This window comes from Heliangelus exortis, chromosome 6 (assembly GCF_036169615.1).
Source record: "Heliangelus exortis chromosome 6, bHelExo1.hap1, whole genome shotgun sequence".
Classification (NCBI taxonomy): Eukaryota; Metazoa; Chordata; class Aves; order Apodiformes; family Trochilidae; genus Heliangelus; species Heliangelus exortis.
Window position 1 is genome coordinate 27,051,437 of NC_092427.1, and position 22,638 is coordinate 27,074,074.

Here is a 22,638-nt window from a genome sequence, read left to right on the forward strand (position 1 = left end):
ATAAATGCTTAGTCATTAATTAGCTTTCAAACAGCTGGGGATTTTTTTCATATGGTAGGTGAAACTGACTGCATTAGAACCAAAACTGCAAAATTGAAAGCTGGAAAACAAGTATCACATGAAAATGCTTTTTAAAATAGTTTCAATTTAGTTTTGTGGAAAGATACTCCCAGGTAAACTGGTAGGATTAAGGTAATTGCAAATTATTCAAGTAATAATTTGAAGCTACACTTTCTGCTTTTAGAATCATACAGTTTTAACAATTTCCAGGAGTCTGTGTTGTACAGGCTGTTAATATGTGATAGCAGTGTAAATGATCCACATTTGGACTGGAAGAGTTAAAATAAAATGTAAAATTTGAAAGTTATTTGTAGCCTGATAACAGTTAACAATTATAAAACTTCCAAAGATGTTTTTTATGAGATAAAACATATAAAAATATATAGCATAGATACGGAAGACCTTCCTTGTCTTGACTATTCTTTTATAGACTGATCATTTTCTATGTATCACAGGTAACATGAAGTGGTTCTTTGCCCAAGAAAAATTATTCTAGGGTATTTGTAGACAATTTATATTTTATGATATCCACTTGAAGATTTTGAAACTGAAACATGCTTGAAATGCTTTTAGTGATGGGTTGATATTTTAATTTTTATATCATTAGCTGTGTTGAGAAAGAATACTTGGAGCACACAGTAACAAAAACAGTGAAATGATAAAAAGATGGTATGAAAAATTGGCAACATCACTGATCTCAAATTTAGTCAAGAGATATTAAGGATCATTGATTTCTTAATTGTAAAATAAGAGTTCATGTAATGGCTTCTGTGCTTTCCCCAGCAACTGGTATGAGGCTGCTTGAAGGCTGAGTACACACACAGCTGGAGCATCTTCCTTGAACCAAGCAGCACATAGAATTTAACTTAAAATGGGGAGGCTAACTGGTGTTTGAATCCTCAGACCAGGGAGAGCAAATATAATTTAGAAATGCTTCTTATCACAGCTCTTTCTTGTTATACGTGCTGATTGTAGTTTCTAGGCAAGCACATATAATATTCCTGGAATGAAATGGGGATGACAAAAATTTTTTAAGTGGATGGAGGCTCAAATTTTGACCAACTGCTTTGTTGTTGGGTTTTTTTGTTTGTTTGTTTGGGTTTTGCCTTGTTGTTGTTTGGTTTTTTTGTTTTGTTTTTTAATCCTAGATAGATTATAGAAATTTACAGTTTACATTAGTTTTGAGATGACTTCTGCAAAATGCATGGCATTGTTTGCTTCCTGTGGAAGCACTAGAATTTTGTGTTGGACTGTGGTGATATGTAGAAAACACCATCAAGAATGGTAATCAATACTTATTTCACTTAACTATTCAGCTTTAAACACCCACTGAAGATCTGGGTAAAATGTAGCCATAAGTGAAACCAAATTGGGTGTTCGTAAACCCCAAAATGAATTAAAAGATATAATTGCATAACAGTTAATGTGTAGATTTGCCTTTTGGGGAATTATTTAAGAGCTATTTATTTCTTAAATATTTTTTCAAGCTTATATTTATCTGATTGACTCAATTTTTAAGTATAACCTGAAATTACATCCCTGTTAAATTGTGAAATCATGCTTTATGAGTAATGGTTTAAGTTTATTTCACAAAAATAAAGCAATAACATAAATATAGAGAGCTTCTGTTGGATCATATTCTTTTTGTTACTTGTAGACGCCAGAGAAGAAACAGTCAGAACCTTCCAGAGGAAGAAAAAGAAAAGCAGACACTCAGAGTGAGAGCAGCCAAGGTAAGCAAAAATTTAAATGAAATATTAAAGTTATTACATGTCATTAGTCCAGTTATAATGCACAAAGTTTAGCCTGTTAGCCTTAAAAGTTCTGCATTTTTGCTTGTATTTTGCACAAGACAGGTGTTGGGTTTTGGATCCTCCCTCCCTGCTCATTTGTCACTGGGAGGGTTAGACAAGTAAAACCTGAACTGAGCTGGTAACTCTCTGTAAGAATTGTGTGATACTGCATGTGTAACTTGCAGCTGTGACAAAACCCTCTATACTTTTTAAGAATTGTAGCAACTTCTTTCATCCAAAATACCTTTATGGTTTGTATTTCTTTTCAGTATTATAATGGGGAAAGCGGATTACAGAACATAGTATCTAGATTGCCTCTTTTTTATGTATATTTAAAAATTGAATTGTATTCTTTCTTATATGGATTATTTTACAGTGTAGCTATCTAGAGAAATGGAGATGAGGCTGATTTTTAAACTTAATGTTTATGTATCATAGTTTTTGTCACGTCTCTCTTTAGAGAGACTTTTGGGGAAACATGGTAGAAATTTAGCTTCAAGACAAAAACTTCATCAAAAGAGGAGAGGAAACAGTTTTGACAACATCTGTATTAGCTTCTTTTTTTGATTCCTAACAGACCTAGGAAGTGACACTTCAGATAGCCTTGAATGGGCTTCAGTTTCTGGAAGTCTTAGTGATACAACATTCAATGATTATGTAGTTTGACTAAAATTAATTTCTTTGTAAGTGTTGCTTCGTAGAGATGTGTTTTGTTCAAAGAACTTGAATGAGATTTCCTGTTTCCATTGTTCTCATAGCCTGTCAAATTTATGAAGGTTTTGGCATAGACAGCATGATCATAATGTCTAATAATTACTGTTTTACTGTGAGCAGCAGTGAAAATGAATAGTCTGCACTGCAGTATTCTCAAGGAATTGCCCTAGGAAGTTGCAGCTTATTGGAGTGGTACAGTGCAGTTGTAAGACTGCAAGTACTGCTGTTGTGTTGAAAAGATGAACAAGATATCTCTTTCTTGTATATTGCATGCCTAAGTTTTTTACTTGTTAACATGCAAAATAATACATGGATGATGAAGAAAAGTGTTGTTTAGAACATGGAGGTAATTGGAAGGTGGCATAAAATCAGTGTAAATCTATTCATAATTGGCTGTCCCAAAATAATTTTGTTTTTTCAGTGCAGAGTTCTGCAACATATATTTTATTGTAAAATAGATTTTTCCATGCTGAAAAGCAATGCAATCTGTCTCATTTATCTGGATGTAAGCAAATTTTAATTTTATGAAGTTACACATGGGATTAAGCTTGAAGACCGAAGTCACTAGCAGAATCATAGGACAGGTAAAGAACTGGCAGAGGCCAGTAGCAGTGGTATGCCACAGTAGCCTGGCAACTACTGGAGGAGCTAGCTGTGTGCTCTTCTAGGTCTGAATTATTTTATCTAAATATTTTTGTCAAAAGGCTTGTTACAAAAAAGGGTGCCAGATGTTTGTGTTTCTTCATGGTATTTCTTATTGGCACAACCTAATGTAGCACTGCAAATATAGAGGAATATTAGACTTGGAAGTATTCTTCAGGGCTGAAGCAATAGGAAAGCTTGAAAATCTTTGCTAAAAAGTTCAAACTTGTATTTTGTACCTATGGGAAATGATCTAATTTGTTTCAAAACTTCCCCTATAAAGAAAAAAGCTTTGAAGAATGGTCCATTTGCAGTGTGTCTCCTAACAAGTAGTTCGACTTGTACAGGAAACAAGTACAGTGTTAATATTTACCAGTCATTTTAAGGCCAAATAGAAAAAAAGCACATGTGCCATCAGATAAGCCATTGATGCAGTCTCTAGATTGCCACATATGGGTCACATTGACACCAACATTAAGTCTCAATACTGATTAAAATACTCTACTCTCATTCTGCTCTATCTATCTCCCTATTTAACCCTGTGAGTTAGCTGATTCATAATCAGGTTCCAGGAATGGAAATAACCTGTTCTCTTCCCTGCCAACATTTATTGGCATGTATGAAAATCCTTGGCCTGAACAATAGAGCACAATAACTCACCTGGAGTGTATAATTTTATCCGACTTGGTCAATTTGATATTTTTAGAGCGAACTTTGAGGTAGTGCTTGAAAAGGGCAGGCATTTTCAGGTAAAGGTTTGATCTGTAGCATGAGAGATGAATTTCCTGTTGTGTAGAGGTGATCTAGGTTTACTGCAGAGTCTGCCCTAATCTGGTTTAGGAATTGAAGTGTGACTTAATTTCTGATTTGTCAATGAATGGAATATGCAAATCGGGTTTTTTTTTGCCAATTCCTTAATGAGCTACATAGGGAGATCACATATTAGCACATCAAAGAAAACCAATTAGCAAGTGGTAAGATTTGCTATAATTACTGTATAGGTAAAACTCAAAGACAAATCTACAAGTAATTTATTTAATCAGTTCTAATGTAATGATGTGTTTGTTTCAGGAAAGAATATTGGGGGACGTGGTCACAAGATTAGTGACTACTTTGAGGTAAGGCTTCTGTGTGTTTGTAAAATATACTTAAGCTTTAAAATTTACAGCTGGTTTTGGATGTTACAGAAGTTTTGCTTGTAATGGACAGGCATCTTGAGAGGATACTCTTTTTTTTTTCTTTATGTAAGTTTTATGAGTATTAAACTTTGAAGTCGAGATGCAGAGGTCTCTTGGTGCAGCCTGAGCTAATATACAAAAACCATTTTCTTTCAGACTCTTCTTTAAATGGCCAGAGGCTACGCTGAATTTTTTTTTTAAAGTAATCCAATCTGATTTGCAAATTCTGTGTACAGATGAGCTGTATCATTCAGTAGTTGTATAATGTATTTTGATAAGAAGATTAACTAATTGGAGGGCCATATCTTCTCTCCAGTATCAAGGTGGAAACGGCTCCAGTCCAGTGCGAGGCGTACCTCCTGCAATCCGATCTCCTCAGAATTCACATTCCGCTCCTTCTTCTGTAAGTCTGTGACCTTTGTAACTGCTGGAGATACTTTGAACAGAATTGGAGGAGCTTTCAAAGGAAGAACTCATGGGAAGGAGTTAATTCTTTCAGCTATGGAAAAAAAAGGATCAAATTAAATATTAAAATGAATTTTCTGTTAAGGCTAGGACTTTTTCTCTAAAGCATGATTTTTAAATACAAAGTAATTATGTAAAATGTTGAAGTGTTTAAATGTTCTAATGACATATATTCACAAGCCTCATACAGAGAATGGGAGGATTTTTTTTCTTACTTGTGACGAAATTGAACCCTTAACTTGGAACTTCAAAAGCGCAGTTTTTGACGAGTCAAACTACAAGTTTTCAAATAACTGACACCTAGTTTGCCTGTATCCTTTTTAAATTCTCTTTGTTAGTGATGCTAATTGATTTTCTCCTCATATGCACAATTTCAGTGTTAGGTCTACCATGTGTGATTGTAAATGGCCAAACAGAATCTGCTAGTTGCAGAGAGGATTTGTTTTCTCTGCTGGTAGAGACCTCAGCTTTTATTCCACGTAATTTCAACTTCAGGCATCCTCTTATTCTTTCTAACCATATGGAATGTAATTCAGATTATGAAATTTGGCTTGAAAACCATCTCATTCACACAAACTCTAGTGGGTTTGGGGAAGTTTCATTAACAACATTTGTGTTCAGATCTGTGCTACCTTCCCCTTTCTGGTTTTCCCATGAGAAATAACCACTCCAAAAATAACCCTCATTATTTTTGAGATTTGAAAGCTTAGAAAAGTAAGTCTGTGTAAAAGTGATGTTGCCTTATGTCAGTCTTGTATTGTCTTCAACCTTTCAGTCTGTTTCCCAAATCTGACAATCTTAGTGTTCTCAGAGAATAAATTGTATTCTTTCTCAAGTGCAAGTGATATGTAACAGCAATGTGATAACTCTCAACGCAGTGCTCCAAGTAGTATCTTCTGTAACAACGATACCATATTTCTCTAATCCATAGGATTTTCCTTCCAAGAGTTGTTGTAAACAGGGCTATGTTCATAATTGAACATTACAGTTTCATCTAAAATCCTTTGTCTTTATGCATTCCAGGTTCGACAGAATAGTCCTTCTCCTACTTCATTAGCTTTCGGGGACCACCCTATCACACAACCAAAGCAGTTATCTTTTAAAATCACTCAGGTAATTATTTTTGAGAAGATCTATCCTCTATCCTTTCAGACTGTAGAAAAACCTGGTATGTTTATGTTTGTGTTTCAGTCTGTTTTAAAATCTCAGAGGCTTTCAAAAACTTCCCTTTTTGCAATCCACTGAAGCATTTTTTTTTTTAACTGAAGCAGTGTGTAATTTAAATACCTCTGATTAGCTTTGTGTTCTGTCCTTGCTGTGCTTCCGGTGTTGCACTCATGGGTAGTTAGGTGACTACTGGTAGTTAGTTCTTACTCATGGGTAGTTAGGTGACTGTGTAGTTGGTAGGATTTTGCTTAAGATGAGCTCTGGTGTCATCTTATATGTAGAGGCTGCCTTTTCAGTGCCAGCTGCTGTTGTGATGTTGCTTTTAAAATGACACTGGGGAAGAAAAATGAGGTGATAATCAAAATTATCAATATATAGCTCTGTCATGACTTCTAAAAGCCAAAAGTTTTATTCTCTCTGCCATTTCTGATGTGATCTGTTTTGTCTTTCACAAGTCCAGATCAAGGCTACTTCATCTGCTAACTAAATACAGAGACTTGAAAATAATTAACTGACATTTACATTCTTGCCCTTTTTTATATAGTTTCTGTGAACAAAACTTTTCAATTAGTGGTTAAATCTTTTAACCCTGTTAGTGGTTTGTACCAACAGTGAACAGTTGTCCTCATGAAGGTGGAGTGAAGTTTTGAATAGAGCCTTCCAATTCACTTTCAAAATACATGAAAATAGGATGTACTGGTCTTGCTGAATCTTTTAAAATAGTATATTTCTCTATGCAACAGCCTAAAGAAATAAAGGAGTACTTAAGAATTTACTTAAGTAAATTTTAAAGGAAAGGATAAACATTTCAAAATGTTTTTGTTCTTTTTAGACTGATCTCACAATGCTGAAACTAGCTGCACTAGAAAGTAATAAAAATCAAGACTTGGAAAAGAAAGAAGGTCGTATAGATGACTTACTCAGGGTAAGTGTTAGCCTGGTGTAGAGATATTTTTTCAGATAAACAGACAGTGATTTGGGGGTATGAATCTTAAATGTGAATTTAAATGTAATCCTTCTTTTCAAAATTTACCCTGGGATTATGTAAATTGAAAGGTGGAAGGTGTTAATTTTTGTAGGTTTTTTTTTATAACTAATAAGGTTTATTAGTTATGCTGTACTTTACTCCACAACCTGTTTTTAGAAAAAAAATCTTACTGCTTTTTCTCTGGAGAGGTAATATGTAGAAATATGAAATAGAAAGAATAGTATTCACAAGTTGTAGTCTGCTCAGTGTTTATATGTAATGCAAGAGCAATTTGTGCAATCATACAGTATAAAATAGTATGTGTAGACTGTTATAACAGGTGTTGAACAGCCCCAAACAAATTCAGGTAAATAACAGTGCTATGGTGTTTTTTAAAGGTAGTAAGTTAAATATAATTGGAATGTAAGAACCTTGTTAAACTTTCTACTCAAGTGATTGAAACTTTTAGCATTGTGAAATTTTTGTTTCCTTTTGAATTAAAATTTTTAGGGTTTTACATTATTTCAGCAATCAGAGATCCAAAGCTAAAATTAAACTTCCAGTTTAACACTGTAGGACTGGAAAAGGGATTGGTACAATGTTTTTATATATTATTTATATGCTGAATGCTCCGTAATACAGAATGCATCTAATTGTAAAGGAAATAAAAATGGAAGTAAGGCATCGGTCTCCAGGTTGGGATACGTCTGTGAAATTAGATTTTTTCCTCTCTATATGAATTCAAATATGTAGGTTTATGCATGTTGCTTTCTTAAGTCATGTGAAAGTAGCAACCTTTATCTTCTGTGACAGCTGATTAAAAATAATGTTTTTATGTATCTTTGAATATTTTGTATGTATTTATTAGGCTAACTGTGATCTTAGAAGACAAATAGATGAACAACAAAAGCTACTTGAAAAATATAAAGAAAGATTAAACAAATGTATTTCAATGAGCAAGAAGCTTCTAATTGAAAAGGTAAGCTTACTGCTTTTAAAATCTGTGATAGAAACTGTGGGGGTGCTGTAGAACTCCATTACAATTCCTTCATTTTTACTTTAACTTTTTCAGACTGGTCTCTGATGCTGAAACTTCATATGCATGGATTCTATCTGGCACTAAATGTTTTTAAAATCCTGAATAGGAAAAATAAAATGTTAACCCTTTGTCAAATTGTGGAAAGTACTCCTTTTTTATTTTAAGGGAAATTTCCCATTATGAGTAATTCAGATATAGCAAAGCATAAAAGAATGTAGTATGTGGCAAATTATCTGTACAGACATTGAGAATAATATTGAAGTGGATGAAAAAAATTCTGAATATAATCTGTTGTGGAGAGGAAATGGATAGAATCACTTTGTGAGACACATAAGTGGCTGAGATAATTTTTGATATAAAATGCTAAAATGCTATGTTAGTGCCAAATTAATGGAAGCAAGGAAAAGAAGGTGACTGTTGACCTTCATCCTACTATGAAAGAAATAAGTATTTCAATTTTAATGCAAATTATATTTAAACCAGCAGCAGCTTCTTCAAAGACATGGACACATTATTTCTCTCCCTGTTCTTAGAGCACCTTTACTAAAAAAATAATAAATAAATAAGTCTTAGAAGTGAATACAGAGTCAGTTTATTACCAATTAGGATACAAAAAAAGTTTAAGGTAAATATCCAAGATACCCACATGCAGTGCATTCCCATGTAGAGTGAGCTCAGTCAGTTTGGTACAAGTAGTGATATAGATGCTCTGTCAAGGGAGTCTCCAGGCTAAGTGTAGTAGGTGCACTTTTTCTGGTATCTAAGCAGGCTCAGCTAGTATAATAGACATGTACAGAAATAATCTTAATTAAATGCCTGTATGATGCTGATAGTCTTATCAGTTTTGCTGTGTTTACAAAGAAAATATTTTCTTAATTATGAACAATAAACTTAAATGAAGACTGAATGGATCTTAGATTACTTTTTTGTGCACAAATCAGTTAGTACTACTCATTCTGACAACTGCAGGTGTTTGAGTTCTGCAGAAATTAGTCTAAATGGGGTTAAATAGTAAAAGGTATTCTCATCTGCTCTCCTTTTATCCCTCTATTAGAAGACTGTTGGGAGGAAAAAAACCATTTTTTTCCTGAGATTTTTAACATTGTAGTATTACTAAATATAAGGTTTTTTCTGTTTTCTTAGAGCACACAGGAAAAGCTGGCAAGCAGAGAGAAGAGCATGCAAGACAGATTACGCCTGGGGCATTTTACAACAGTTCGTCATGGTGCTTCATTTACTGAGCAGTGGACAGATGGCTTTGCATTTCAAAATCTTGTGAAGTTAGTCAATGCTGAGTTCTTAAAATTCTCACTAATTGTTAGTTCCCTCTAGTGGTTTTTTTTTATTACTAAGGTTCTAGGATTGGAGCAGCTTTTCGTATGTTGAGTTTTACTTTGCCTTTTGAAGCCTGAGAGTATAGTGCAGAACTCCCTTAATCAATGGAGAGTACACAAAGGCTGTGTCTTTGAGAGACAGTTTGGTTTCACTGGATTTTGACTGTCCTTAGAAAAGCATGAATGTACTAAATGAGCAGCACATAATTATTCAGCTCAGCTGGTAGAAAGATCTCTAAAACTATTACAGTGACTTTCCAAGCAGCAAACCCTGTATCAGTCACTGGGGCAGATGAGGTCTGTGAAATCCTCGTTGGCCACATAGGTGCTGCCTGCACATCCATCACTGCAGCAGCTTTTTCAGGCATCCAGCTGCTTAGTGCCCTGAAGGAGAAGTGACAAATTTGGTGGCCCCACCTAGGGTCTGGTGCAAGTGGATGGGGGAAAGCTGCTGCAACAGGTATTTTAGCAGTGATGGGGCCAAGGAAAAGGGTTCTGTGCAGTGCTTTAAGGATGTTCTCTGGTAATGAGTCTGAGTCAGCCTTTGGAGATCCATGTATGTATGTATGCATAAAAATAATGCACCAACATTTTAATTTTTGAAGGGCAATATGTAATTTTACATTTATATGATTGCCTGGGGCATTTTTTGTAGAACAATCTTTAAAATAATCTTTATATGTGTTTTACATAAAAGCTGTAATTGTTTGCCATGCAACCAAAACGAAAACTTACTGGGGAACAGTTATTTAAAATTCAGTATTTGACCTATAAAAATCAAGTACTCTCTATTAACTGTTAGATATCTTTTGATGATTTAAAAGAAGGTATCCACTAGCTCAGATATGTTTTTCTTGTTTTTCTAGAAATGCATAGTACTTTCCAAACCAAACCAAAAAAGTCCCCAAACAAACAAAAAAAAAAATTAAAAAGTAAATTGTGTCAAAACTTAAAAAATTTTTCCTACCTTGTGAAGAACAGGTTTTTTTTTTTTGTAGACAACATTTTCACGTATACAATGAAGTTTTTAAAAATGTCTTAATGTTTTATCAGTTAAAAAGATAGTTCTCTAAAAATGCAAAATAATGAAACTTTAACAAAGCTTTTTTTGGGGGTTTGCAGGCAGCAAGAATGGGTGAATCAACAAAGGGAAGACATTGAAAGGCAAAGAAAGCTCCTGGCCAAGAGAAAGCCTCCAACTACAAATAACTCTCAGGCACCATCTGCCAATTCTGAACCCAAGCAGAGGAAAAATAAAGCTGTGAATGGGGCAGAAAACGATCCCTTTGTTAGACCCAATTTACCACAGCTGTAAGTTTAACATTTCAATCACTCTTTTACATAAATTCTCAGATATTGTCTGTGTGAGTTCTATTCAAATAACAGCATAAAAAGACACTCAGTATATTCAGCAGCTATATTCTCACTGAGGACTTGCTGATGTTAGGGAAATTTGCACCACTGCCTATGTAGATGTCATACAATTGCCCGTTTTTATTTTTGGTAAAAATCAGTAGAGAAAGGCATGCTCTGTGTTTATGCAATGTTCCTTCTGTTTTCCTTATCTACAGGGGTTCTTATTCTGGTTTCTGACTCTTGTAATGTCGCTCATACCTATTGAATTTTCTTGATCCTTATTGGTTTAGGAGCCTCTCCTTTAGTTAGACATCTTTTTTTTTTTTTTTTTTTTTTTTGGTGTAGCAATCTTTAGCTGACAAGAAAAGCTTTTTTCAGCCTTTTCAGCTTTTTTCAGTGTTTGAAGATGTGTCTAAAACCAAACAGAAAAAAAAACACTTTTATTTTCTCTCCTTCTAAATGCTGGATCCTGAGAGCATCTATAAGTTGTCAGTCCCATTTCACATATCGACAATGTTGAAATTATTTGTAATTTAAACATAAAAGTTGGGAGCTATCAAAGAATTCCCCATTATTCAGGTCACATTTTTCTCTGCAGACAGAAGTGGTGCAATTCAAGACATAGACAGATGTGTTCTTGACATTAAATTTGGGTCTTTTAAGAAGTTGCTGCTTTGAGATACTGGTTATTGCCCTCGATGCCAAGAGGCTGCAGCTGATAGTGTATCTGTTCCTAGTCAGCTTAAATAAAAAGTTAAGAACTAGGGTTGAAAAGACTAACAAATTAATATGGGTTGCTTTGCAGAAGCAGGCTACATGTGCTAAACATGGTCATTTGTCACCTCTCACTTCTGGAGGTAGTATCTTACACCTCTGGGAGTAGGGGGTAAAGGCAGCTGCATGTGTTTTGCATAATGCATTATTTTTTTAAGTTCCTATTGTGAAACTGGTTGGCTGTGTCAAAAATACCATGAAAATATGGTAGTAAGGCTGGTGATGTAAGCAAATCTTTATTGTTGTTACTCATTTCTTTTGGTAGAGAGGTGAGAAGTCATTGCTCAGATAGATTCATTAGTAATACTTTGTGCCTATGTGTTTTCTTGGAACACAATTAATACTTCTGAATAGTGTGGTAAAGATTACCATAGTATTAAAAATACCTTTTTGTTTGAATGCAGTTCATCTTGTTACTAAAAATAACATTCAAGTAGTGGAAAAAACCTGGAAAATGACAGAACTTTTTATTTGCCAGCTTTTGGCCGTGTCTTGATTCATGTTAAATTTCCATAATATTATTGCTGCTTTAGGAAGTGATAAAATATATATTTGGGAAAAAAAATACAGAAAATGTTCTAATTATCAAGTAGGTCAAACTGAATTTCTGATAATAGACTTCTGAATATTTTCTTGTGTTATGCAGATATAAATAATTTCCAAATGACTAAAAACTTCAAATTTTCATTTCATTTGGCTTAACCAGTTAAATGTTAAATGGCACATTAAAATACTTACTGTTATATAATGTGGAATATTATTGCTATTACAGATAATACGGAGTTGCCAAGAGAACAACCAGAATTGCACTTTTGTATCTAATGCTAGCTTAAATGTAAGATGTTATTGAACAAAAATGTTTTGCCTTTAAGTATACGTCTTTGGTCAATGTATAATCTAGATACAAGTTGCCTATAGGATAAGCTTGTAAGTTTTGTTTCAAACCTTTGAAAAGGTCTGTAATGTCCCCCGAGATCAAAGAATCATTAAGTTGCATCATACTTTTAGGCCTTAACTGGAAAGGATTTTAAAAATGTTTATGGTTAGGTTTCATTACAGTTTTTTAAGTAGTATTATGTGTTGATGCCTCTCTGCTTCTCAGTACAGAATTAAATAATGTTTTGTGTGTCTTGGTAGCACAATTACTAATTGTGCACTTCCACGTCAGGGTAAATTTGTCCTCTGCTGTGCATGATCCCTCACTTCACATTGTGCCTATCACTGTTCCTGTGTGACTTTGCAAGTAATGATCTCAATTACTATAGCCAAATGCAAAAGGTTTTGTTTATACGAGGCAGGCAGAAATGCAAAGCTGCTCAAGATTAATGAACTAAACCAGTAGTAAATTAGTACAACATACATGCAAGTGAACAACCAATTGTGGGGTTTTTAAGCAAAGAATGTAACAAAGATCTCACTATCAGTTGTTAGCAACAAGTATCTCTCCTGCGGTGTTATTTGCTTTAGAAAATGTCTACAGCTGCAGGTATTGACAAGACAAAACAATCTGTAGCTTTGTAGGAAGCAGTACAATTGAAACCCTTTCTGAAAACAGGTGTTAACTTTTGAAATGTATTTAAGGTGTTGCCTGAGGTGTTCCTGCTCTTAAAAAGAACACTCTCTGATTCGAATTGATAATTTTTGCACCGAAGTTATTAGTATAGAAGTGGCCATCTGCCAGGTCTGTGAGCCAATGGTGGGTTTAGTGTTCAAGTTACATGGGACAGATGAATCTAAACACTGTCCTGGTTTTCCACCATCCTTTCCCTTTTTGTGGCCTGAACTAGTCGATCTTCTACTGAGCTAAGTAATTTTACTAGACCTACAAGAAAATAATAAATTGGAATTTACTTAAAGAAAAAATGTCATTTAAAGTAAAGGTTGCTTTCTTAGCTGTAGAAAAATCTGTTTGAGAACTTTATTCCAAATTCTTTGGACACTTGAGAGATTATGATACTAGTCCCTGCTTCTTGGAAGCAGCTTCTGTTTCACTAGGCAGTTATTTTTGGGAGCAATGTTTTATTTTGTTTAGATGGCATAGTCCTTCCTGGGCAGCCTCAGCTTTGTCAGTTGCATTCACTTGCCAGTCACCTCTTCCTCTGCTTCCCAGTTCCTCCATGGGAGTCTGCAGGCATCCATGTCCCTGCATGCAGCTTGGAATAGGAGAGCAGAGGGAGCTGGCAGAGTTTGTTACTGTAGCAGAATAAATGCATCATTTAGAGGGAGCATTCTGTTCTGTATGGAACAAATAAAAATATTTTCAGAAACTTTTTTTGGGCTGAACTGCCAACAATGTGCCTGGTTCACAGGACAAGTAAAGACAGCTCCTTTCCCGAGGCAGTCTCTTTCTAAGGCAGACATGGAAACAATAGATGAAAAGACATCATGGAAGGCTTTGACTTGGTCAGTGTCTGCTTGTCCTTGTAGAAATTCGAGGAACTAGAGTGAGAATAAGGTTGGACCAAAAAAAGGAGCACTTAAGAAATTGTTACTAAACAATTGTACTGGATGTGTTTGGCTGCTGGTGGCATGGCCACATTCTAATGTGCCTGCGTATCCAGGACAGAGAAGGTGGGAGGAGAGATGATTGTAAATGTGCCAGGCTCCGTTGTCATGAAAACCAAGGAGCACTTGACCATTTTTTTTTTTTTTTTCTCTTCTCTGGCCCCCCTAGTAAGAGTAGTTTTGATCACAGAAGGTTTTGTCAGAACATGTGAGAAAGAAGTGCAAAGAGGGTTGGTTATGTCTATCTGTGCATACTGTCAAAGCCCTTGAAATGTGGCTATGAAAGCATTGTTAAATGACTGGAAGGCCTATTTTTGCTAATTTAAAAAAGGAAAAGTTTAAAGTGGTGATAATCAAGCCTTTCAGAACAGGTAAGCTGTCTGCTTTGTCCCACAACAAGTAAAGGTGACACACCATGGTCCTACAAGTCACAGGAAAATTACACCACATACACAGATTATGTCCAGTACTTTTATGAGAATGTAAGAAATTCCTTGGATGTGGGTATTTCATTTGGCAATGGGCAGTTAAAATACAGCATTTGTTGCTTAGCAATTCTTCTGCAGTGCTCCTTAGTCTCCAGCCTGGCTATCCAACCTGAGTTCCTTTAGTGGATGGCAGCAGCCTGTTTCTGGCCAACTTCTCTCCTTAGTGCTCCTCAACCTTGCTTTCTCTGCATGTGATGAGAGATATGTGTCTCAGGGTGATGGAGGAGCAACCCCTTTGCAGGATGAGATGGTGCCTGATTTGTGAATTCTGTTCTGAAGTGGTGGGATGGTGGATGGATCCAGGTGGGAAGAGATGGGCTGATGCAGTCTCTAGGCTGGATGTTCTCAGCCTGTGCAGCACACAGTCGTGCCTGAAGCCAGAAAGCAGGCAGCATGCACAGTCATTGTTTTACTGCTATTTTTTGTGTGCTATTTTAACATGAAGTACAGTAATTTTATAGATAAAAAGTAATGAACTCCTAGTTCCAAACTGAGAAAAAGTAAATGTTTCTGAATATGAGGGAATGAAGTTTTGCTCTTGTAAATAAATGAACAAAATCCAAAGTGACTCCGTCTGTGTACAGTTAGCATTTTATATGCCTTCCTTCAAAATGTAGTGGTCAGTAATGACAGTTTCAAATTGCTGCGAATCATGCTGTGCCTCTAGTAGAGTTAGATTTGTAAGGAAACAGAAGAAAATGGAAAACAGTCATTTACTGGGATATAGCATGGAAACATGGAAAAAGTTACTTTGAATCTTAATGTTTTCAATATGACCTCTAACTTGTACTCTTTGCTCAAGAGGGCTATTTACGAACTTTTTGGAAGGCAGTACTTGCTAAAGCTGTCTAGGCACTTTGTCATAGCTCTGATAGCTGAGGTTTTATAAAAAGGACCAGATTTCCTACACTTTGTTGGATTTTCAGGGGATTGCATAGTGGTTGCTGAAAACTCTGGAAGGTCATGTTATAAACTTGATATTTTCAGTGTGTTTTACTTGTGGTTCAGCTTTGTTAATCTACCAAAATACTCTTCTTCCTGAGAAAGAGAAACTTTACTATCTGTATTTCTGGGAATGCACAAACATATAATTTATACTGCAGACAGGAATCTGGAGAGAATAGTATTCAAGGTGGTGTAGTTCAGCATTGATCCTTTGCCTTTTAAATTTAAGAACTTAATCCATATTATCATTCACTGCTTGAATATAAGTATGGAAAAGTCAGGGATGCTGCTGTGAGTTGTCTGGCCTTGATGCTCTCTCTGAAAGGCACTGCTGGTGTATTAGAGCTCTGTTTCCTTAGGTTTCTTGCTGTTGTTTGGACTATACAGAGAATGCATTGCCAGGTTTCCTACCTACTGAGACACCCTATTTCACTTTTGCTTTAATGCCTTTTCTTTTAAGATGTAAGTTGTCCAGAGGAGATTCTACCAATAGAAGACTGTAAACATTCAGTCTCAAAATTGTTCTTAGGGATTTGTGTGAATTGTTTCAAGGAAACTCTTTCTTCTTCCCCAGCCCCTGTTCTCCTTCGTCATATGCCTATGGTTTCTTCTCTAGAATTTGAAGTCTCTTTGGTTTCTTTTCTTTGGTGGTTTGTCTTCTCTGTCTTCTTTTCTTCATTTGTCAGATAGACTCTGCATGCAGTCAGTTTGTGGGTTTCTTAGTTCCTAATTCATATGGACAGTCTAGATCCTCTGAATGATAACTCACTTTGTGTCCTAGCAAGTCCAGAGGCAGCAAGGGACCACTGAACAAGTTGGAGCCAGATCTTTTCTCAAAGGAAGATGAAAAGAGAGCAAGCAAAAGAGTCACAAGCCTATTCAAAACTGAACTTGTGTTCTCATGCAAAATGTAGTGTTAATGAACTTGGAATGTATGGGTTTGCACTGTTCTTTAAATAACAGCTTAAAAATCCAGTATTTTCAATCTGTTTGGTTTCTGGATCCTCCCTCCTCTCGTTTGTTAAGTGTTAGAGCTGAGAATCAAGCAGTTGAGTAGCATCAGCTATAATACTGGGACAGTGATATCATTCAGGATGCATCCTGGTAATCTTAATCTGAGAGAACAGAAATGTTTCAATGGTAGAAGCAGTTAATACTGCAGAATACCAGACACAAATGCATTCTTTAAGTATGTTTTGGCCCTGAAATTCTAAATCAAGATGTTCAGATGGTTCAAAATGTAGTCCTAGTATTGTGGTAGTAAATAATTAACAGAAGAAACTGTATTTGCTGTAGTACTTAAGTAAGAATACTATTGATTTGTTTACCATCATGTAAAAGCTGTAATCACATGGTTGTTTTGATTTCTTTCAGCTTGACTCTAGCAGAGTATCATGAACAGGAAGAAATTTTCAAACTTCGATTAGGACATCTCAAAAAGGTGTGTATATGGTCTGGTATTCTAGGACAGTTTTTTGACCATACCCAAAACGATAAAAGCGAGTACTTCCACTATAAGGAGAGGGCTTGTGAGCTATTTGGTTAGAAAATGTAACATTAAAAGTGCTGTCCAATGTTATGCCTAATAGTGTTTTTCCTTTATTTATTTATTTATTTTGTGCAACTAACCATAAATACTGGGAGTTCAGGGGAGTAGTAGTGAGTACTTCCAGTACTTCCACTGTACTAATTCCTTGAATCCTTCTGATAGAGGTAACAGTGATGATGCTGCCAATACTGCTTTTGTTTTAGAGCTGAGAAAGCAGAGTCAGCTAAGTTTGATATATGGGGTTTTTATGTTCACTTCTGACCTTTATAAAAGTCCAATTTACAAAAGCACCACATTTCTGAATTAATATATATTAATACAACGTTTTGATCAGGTACAGTATCCACTTCAGTTGTTGTCAGCATACTGCCTGTCACAAAAGACAATATAATTTTTCTGCTTTTATGAAAAATATTTCTTCTGTGTCTCCAATTATTTTTGCAGTCAGATATTCTACTTGGTTTTTGACTTTTAAAAAAGTAGCACTTTTTCTTGAAGCCTATAATTCTAATAAATCTGTGTAATGAGATAGTTATGGTATTAATGAACAACTGCTTATTCAAGCAAAGCTTTTTAGGAATAATTTGTGAAAAGGCAGTTGAAGCAGCCAGAAATATCTCAACAAGTGTGAAAGGAAAGTACCTTGTTCTGTTGAACAGATGTATTTGAGATGTTCAATCAGAACAGGCCGTTGTGTTTTACCCCTTGAAATGTTGCAAGAATCTATTTCTGCCCTGTAATCTTCAAATGTACGTTACCTGTTATAAATTCTGCTATAATATAAACTGAACTGGGCCCCTTGAGAACACTGCTCTTTTTTTAAAGAATATAACAAGAAAGTACTTGCATTTGTGGTAGGGAATCTGCATATAAACTTGTTTGCACTGGAGGAGTTCAAACTTCATAGTTCTTTATTGTTAGTGCTTTAGAAACAGCACCAGCTTCACATGAAATTCTGTTAGGAAATTCTGCAGGTTTTTTCCATGCTTTAGCTTTCTTGAAGTCTAATAGAAATTTCAAGTGACATGTGAAGGAAGCTGTTATAAGTTTGTTCAATACCTGAATTTTGTATTCACCTTGAGCATCAGTGCTGGGGTACTCCGTGTGAGAGGGAACTTCCTTGGCTGATGTCAGAGGGGAAACAAACGTTATTTCTTAGCAAATCATGTTTTAATATATCTGACAATAGTAATAAAAATGCATACTTGCGTTTTCATTCTTACATGAAATACAGATTTTGTTTTTAACTAAGAAAAACAATTTTGTTATCTTCTTATTACGTGGCTCTGCTTTTTCCTCAGTGCTTCTTTTTGGGTTACCTTTTTTTCTTCTTTCTTTCTGCATGTGCTCTTTTGCTATCTGCTTCTCTTCCTTTTCATTCTCCAGATGCTTTCCTGGTGCTCTTATTTTTGGTGCCCTGTACATGCTGCCACCACCAGTTTTCTTTTCCTTCTGCTCACCAGGAAATTCTTTTCCAGCTAGCAGCTTTGGTCCTGGAGAGAGGCTCTTGTTTTCTCACTTCCTTTTATATAGCAGTGACCTGAGGCAGCTAAGCTGGTTCATTCTTGCTTAAAGGTATTCACAGCCTGAGTGTCCTAAATAACAGCTGGAAACAATGCAACCAGCCAGTTCTCTTTGGACTAACATTGGCCTATGAACCACATTTTGAGAACCGCTGAATTGCATAATATATGAACAAAAAAGCCCAAAAGAGGCATAACTGATGGATTATTTTTTTTGTCAGCCTTTGGGAAGAACATGGACAATTGTGTGTGTTTAAGTGTGTGGCCTTTTGCAGGGGGAGAAGGGCTAGAATTCTTTAGAAAGGACTGTTGGGTTATGAGGAATATAATTTCAGGGTATTTAACAGAGAACTGCAAGGATCAACCTAAATATTAATTAAAAAAAAAAATTAACATTGTATAAACAGGAGAAAAAATGCACAACTCTAAACATTATTTGTTAGGAAAAACAAATAGTGCACCCAGATATGCTAGCAGCTTAGTGTTCTTTAGTCCAGCTTTTAAATTACTAGGAATTTGTTTTGATTTTTGTTTTTTTCTGAATTTAGGTTCACTAAGTGCCTTGTTTTGTGATAAGAGTTTTTTTTCCTTAAGTTATGGAAAGGGATTCAGGGTACCCACAGAAATCATCTGGTCCAGACTCCTCGACATGGTGGAAATGTGGTCATTTAATGTGTGCTTTCAATTACATAAATACAATTGTTGCTTCAGGATGTGGTTCTATGATATACAGTGTTTGGAAATACCATTTTTTACAGCATTTTCTCTTCCCTCTGCTAACTTCTGCCATCATCCCCTTGTACTGTGACTCATTGCACTGTTGCTTTTACCAGCACCACCATTTTGTGCAGTCCCAATATAAACTAGATTGGAGAACTGATCTAGTTTCTTTGAAAACACAAATACCTATCTCTTTCTGAGGCTTCACATTTTTTTTTTTTTATTTTTTTTTTTCTATAAGGATTGGTTAGTTTTCCAGTTTAGTTCACCATGTGGCTGTACAGGAGACTGTTAGAGAAGATGTGGGACACTGCTTCCACTGGCACTGCTACTAAAAATATGTTTGAAATGCGAGGTTTTCTTTCTCAGCTAGAATAATACCATAATTATGGGCTTTCTGGTATGAACTAATTTTGTCTCCCTTTTATTCATACTTGTGAGGTCTAGAGGTACTAACTCTGAAATTGATGCAGCCCTTCCTGCGGTGTCTTTCCATGAGTATGTTTTTCACTTTGAGTATAGATGCATAGGTCTTCACAAATCAGGCATTCTTAATTCTTTACTTTTTTAAGGAATCTGAATAAACTAATTTTGTGGTCTCTAATAAGGAGCAAAAAGATGAGAGAATTTTAAGTGTAATTAGTTAGGAAGTGTGCTCATATCTGACAAGCTTCTTTTGAAGTTACTCTCAAAATCTTAAGCAATACACATTCTGCATTTGTAATTCTAAGAAGATACAAATGGAGAAATCTTTCTAAATTAGCTTGATTTTGGTGTCTTACATCAACACCTTAAGAATGCCTCAGCTGTAACGATTTGCTCTTTTATTCTTTTTTTGGTATGCACTTCAGCTTCAAAACATTTAAAACTTCTTAATTTGTCGGTTTGTACAAAATCTCTTAACTGCACGTATCTCGGGTTTTTTCTTCTTTGTACATCAATTTCAGACTGCTTCCCAGATAATTTATCTTTCTGGCTTTAGTACAAAACCCAGCTACCTCTCATTTCAAATAGCTTCCCTACAGTGCAGAACAAAACTGTGAACATACCATTACCTGTGGGTTCATGGACAGAAAGGTTCCTTGAAACAGGTTTTTGCCTTATCTTTCCGAATATTTCTGGCTTTAAGAGAGAAGCAATGTTTTATTCTAGTTCAGCAGGGTTTTGTAATGTAATGTTCCTCCATCACCACTAGTATTGATGCAGAGGTAAAAATATCCTTTTCAAATGGGGAGTAAATGAGCTTTTATATTTCATTCTTTTCATTTGCAGGAGGAAGCTGAAATACAAGCAGAACTTGAACGTTTGGAAAGAGTTAGGAATCTTCACATTAGAGAACTGAAAAGAATAAATAATGAAGATAATTCACAGTAAGAGACGGTCTTAATTTTGCACATCTTTTTTTAAAATAATGCTCTAAAATAAAAAGTAACCTACAGGAGAGAGGTTTGTTCATAAATGTTTCTTTGATATCTTTGTTTCTGCATATATTTTAAATACCAACTTATTTAAACTTTTGAAAAAATCAAATTACTTATAATTTGGCAAACTTGTTAGTGCTTTTATTGAATATGCAAGCAATAAGATATCTACCCAGCTTATAATGGCAGGAGAGCTAAAAATTGCTAGGCTGTGTTACTAGGCTAAAAAAAAAAATACTTGTAAGAGAAGCTAATGCAGTTCACTTAGCTGACAATAATGCACGAAAATGGTGGGGAGATTGATGCAACAGCAGCAATTTATTCTTGCACTGTAATTTCAGTCCTACTAGGTACAGGTACCTAGTAGGAATAAGACAAATAAGACAAATGCAAAGTCTTTTGCATTATATTAAATGTTACTCTGTATGTCAGCTTGCATGGCAACATATTATAATGTTAAGTGGTTATTTAATATTGGCTATTACTGTGGAGATTTGAAAGTCACCATTACATAACAAAAATAAGTGTCTTCTCCATGACAGCAAGTACAGGCACTAACACTACAGTTTCACCAGCGCTTTAATTTGCCACTGATGCTTGAAATGAACTGATTCTGCCTATCCCAAACTACTTCTTTATGCCCATGCCATGTTTCCTTTCACACTCAGTGTCTTTACTGATCAGATGCTGGAAATCGATCCACCTTAAAACCAGCTCCTGTGGCTTCTTTTTTTCTGGATTAATTTTAACACTGTAACAATTTCCGGTTGTAGTTCTTTGCCCCAGTTGCAAAAATGCTCATACTGTCATGAGGAGAGGGCAGTGAAAGGGTGGGATGAGCAGCTGGGAAGAAGATTAGGACTGGCATTCTTTCTTTCTGCGATAGTAAATTGCAGAATTTACTAATTTAAGAAATAGTAGCCTTAAGATGTCAGAATTTTATTTTATTTTTTACTTTTCAGACACAATAGAATTATACATGCACTAAGACTTGTAAATCTTAAAACAATGGGATGTGAACTTGTACTTTGTTTTAGTGGTCCCCATACCTACCCTGGAGGAGTGCGGAAAATTTTTGTTACCATGTAGCTAATTGATAGCTGAAGTGGTCCTGTTTTGCATAATGGCTGTTGATGCTTACAATTCAAAGGCAGAATATTTTCTTTTAAAAATAAATGTCTTACAACAATAACCAAGCAGGTCTGTGCAGATTAATCTTCAGTGTTTGCATTAGAATACTGGAAAAAAAAAAACAACCCAAAAACAACACCCAGGAGATCATTCAACAAGGAAGGGATAAATGCCAGAGGAAAATGGCAAGCTTTGTCTGTATAACTTTTGTGTATGTGAGCAACAAACATTCAAATTATAAATCTGGTGGGAAAGAGAGTAACAAGACTCAGACAAGCAGACATGCAGCTTTACTGCCCATTTTCTGCAGTCATTGTTGACACATTTTACTGTACAGAATGAAAGGCTGTAAACTGTGTGCTCGTGATTTTGTGGGAGTTTAGACTTGAGCATTTACCAAGTGGCCAAGCTGCAGCTTACACTCACAGTACAGAAGACAGAAGCAATGGAGAAGGTCTGTAGTTAGGTCTGTAGCCCCTTTCCTAATGTGTTTTGGCAAACTGACTGTTTGATTAAGGGAGGAGGTTCTGAAGTGAAATAGTGTGGGTCCTGATAGAGAGCCTGTTAGGTTTTCAGCTTCCAGCTGTTGTGCAGAGCTGAGCCCTCTCTCTTGTTCTAGCAGCATTCCCATCTATATCCCTGTACCCGTGTATGCCCTTCCTGTGCATCCTAAATATTAGGTGGACTGCACACTCACCTGTTTGGGGTTCCAGCCTTGACAGTGGAAAGTAGGAAATATTGCACTGGGATAACAGGAGGAGTTGAGAGTGCAGGGTAGGGCTGCTTTGTCTAGGTTTAGAGCCCCACTGAGCCATGAGGAGCCACACAGAGTAGTAAAAGCACAAATGGACCAGGAAGGTGGTAAAG

The 22,638-nt window shown here is 35.7% G+C and overlaps 1 protein-coding gene across 6 annotated transcripts in view; it reads left to right on the forward strand.

The window, feature by feature from the left end:
• Window positions 1-22,638, forward strand: part of TLK1 (tousled like kinase 1) — a 67,866-nt gene that overhangs the window by 33,177 nt on the left and 12,051 nt on the right. For all 6 annotated transcript variants that reach the window (XR_011726556.1, XM_071747383.1, XM_071747380.1 and 3 more), the window contains exons 4-13: window positions 1,718-1,793; window positions 4,281-4,327; window positions 4,704-4,790; window positions 5,876-5,965; window positions 6,852-6,944; window positions 7,855-7,965; window positions 9,169-9,305; window positions 10,482-10,670; window positions 16,802-16,868; window positions 20,492-20,589. Coding sequence is in view for 5 of the 6 variants with exons in the window: in XM_071747383.1 (XP_071603484.1) it covers window positions 1,718-1,793; window positions 4,281-4,327; window positions 4,704-4,790; window positions 5,876-5,965; window positions 6,852-6,944; window positions 7,855-7,965; window positions 9,169-9,305; window positions 10,482-10,670; window positions 16,802-16,868; window positions 20,492-20,589 (995 nt within the window). In the remaining variant the exon portion in view is untranslated. The remainder of the gene's footprint in view (window positions 1-1,717; window positions 1,794-4,280; window positions 4,328-4,703; window positions 4,791-5,875; window positions 5,966-6,851; window positions 6,945-7,854; window positions 7,966-9,168; window positions 9,306-10,481; window positions 10,671-16,801; window positions 16,869-20,491; window positions 20,590-22,638) is intronic.